At 40.8% G+C, this 1,962-nt stretch overlaps 1 protein-coding gene across 1 annotated transcript in view; it reads right to left on the bottom strand.

Moving 5' to 3' along the window:
- Positions 1–1,962, bottom strand: part of ATP2A2 (ATPase, Ca++ transporting, cardiac muscle, slow twitch 2) — a 66,834-nt gene that overhangs the window by 50,136 nt on the left and 14,736 nt on the right. Inside the window, exon 5 of the mRNA XM_012663446.1 lies at positions 288–426. Coding sequence (XP_012518900.1) covers positions 288–426 — 139 coding nt within the window. The remainder of the gene's footprint in view (positions 1–287; positions 427–1,962) is intronic.

Raw genomic sequence — 1,962 nt, 5'->3', positions numbered from 1 at the left:
TGACGCCACGGCACTCTAGCCGGGCAACACAGTGAGACTCTGCCTCAAAAAAAAAAAAAACAAAAAAACAAAAAACAACAACGAAAAACTTTATCAACAATATGAAGGGAAGTACTGAAACACTTCAAAATTTTACCAAAAATAAGATGTGTATCAATGGCACTAAAATGTGTTAATATAACTGATACATGAAGACAATCATTTTAAATATAATTATAAGCCTTGAGAAAAGAACTGCATTCAGAAATACAATCTAGAATACAAGAGAAATAACAAAGTCAACTCACCAGCAATTTCTACAATATCACCAGGAACTATGTCTTTAGCTTTAATCCGCTGTACACTCTTTCTGTCCTGTCGATATACTTTGCCCATTTCAGGCTCATACTCCTTGAGGGCTTCAATTGCATTTTCAGCATTTCTTTCCTGTATAAAAGAAAACAGAAGAGTAGTGAACACCTGCCTGCCACTGTTTAAATATTTCTAGCCCAAGGAATAAAATTTTAGAGTTCTAATCTTTAGAGAGAGAGAGAGAGAGCGCAAGCGTGCACACTAATAACATCTGTATTAAACTACCCACATTTTAAGGCAATCAACACTTTACAAGGGCACTTACGATTTTGTATTAAAAATGAAAAGATAAGCACCCCCAAGAAAGGTAAGGGGTAAAAACCATAATGAGGAAAAGCCGTTACAGAATCTGCTGTCCTGGCCGGGCATTGTGGCTCACGCCTATAATCCTAGCACTCTGGGAGGCTGAGGTGGAAGAATTGCTGGAGCTCAGGAGTTCGAGACCAGCCTGAGCCAAGAGCAAGAACCCACCTCTACTAAAAACAGAAAAATTAGCCAGGCGTCATAGCACACGCCTATAGTCCCAGCTACTTGGGAGGCTGAAGCAGGAAGACTGCTTGAGCCCAGGAGTTTGAGGTTGCTGTGAGCTAGGCTAACATCACACCACGGCACTCTACTTAGGGCAACTGAGTGAGACTCTGGTCTCCAAAAAAAATAAATAAATAAAAATCTGCTGTCCCTAAATATATACCTCCAGCCACACATATGCCACAGCATTTATACTGATCCTGTCTCACATGAAAGTTAGTACAGCTTAACAGTGAGGGACTAGGCTGTCTAGGTTCAATATAGGCTCTTCCACTTAACAGCTATGTGACTGCAGGTAAGTTAAATACATAGGTTTACTGCCTGTAAAATGAAGACATTAATAGCACCTACCTCAATGCTCATGAGGATTATAAGTTATCTATAAAGTGCTTAGACTGTTTTGGCACATAGTAAATGCTAGAGTGATGAATTAAGTAAATCAAGTTATACCTCACAAATTCTAACAACTATCCCACCAGTGGTAAAGACCAATGAATGGCTGGAATCTCAACAGCACTGCCAGTCACATAATTATACGTAGCCTATCACATATAAACCTATCAAGACTTTAGTTTTTCTTCTCAATTTTGAAATCAAAGATAATAGAATCAAACCTACCTCCCACGAAACTGAAAGCTAATAGCATGTGTGTCTCAATTTTGATGTATGCACCCTGGAAAAAGTATCGGCCATTTTAAATTTGGCAAATTCACGATAACATTAATTTCAATCCCGTATCAGATGTGCTTAAAGAATGAGTTTAGGCCGGGCGCGGTGGCTCATGCCTGTAATCCTAGCACACTGGGAGGCCAAGGCGGGTGGATTGTTTGAGCTCAGGAGTTCGAAACCAGCCCGAGCAAGAGCAAGACCCCGTCTCTACTAAAATTAGAAAGAAATTAACCGGCCAACTAAAAATATATAGAAAAAATTAGCCGGGCATGGTGGCACATGCCTGTAGTTCCAGCTACTTGGGAGGCTGAGGCAGGATTGCTTGAGCCCAGGAGTTTGAGGTTGCAGTGAGCTAGGCTGACACCACGGCACTCTAGCCCGGGCAACAGAGTGAGACTCTGTCTCAAAAAAAAA

The sequence above is a fragment of the Propithecus coquereli genome, unplaced genomic scaffold (assembly GCF_000956105.1).
Source record: "Propithecus coquereli isolate 6110/MARCELLA unplaced genomic scaffold, Pcoq_1.0 Scaffold81, whole genome shotgun sequence".
Taxonomy (NCBI): Eukaryota; Metazoa; Chordata; class Mammalia; order Primates; family Indriidae; genus Propithecus; species Propithecus coquereli.
The sequence above is the reverse complement of the archived record's forward strand: the minus strand, read 5'-3'. Positions and strand labels throughout refer to the sequence as shown.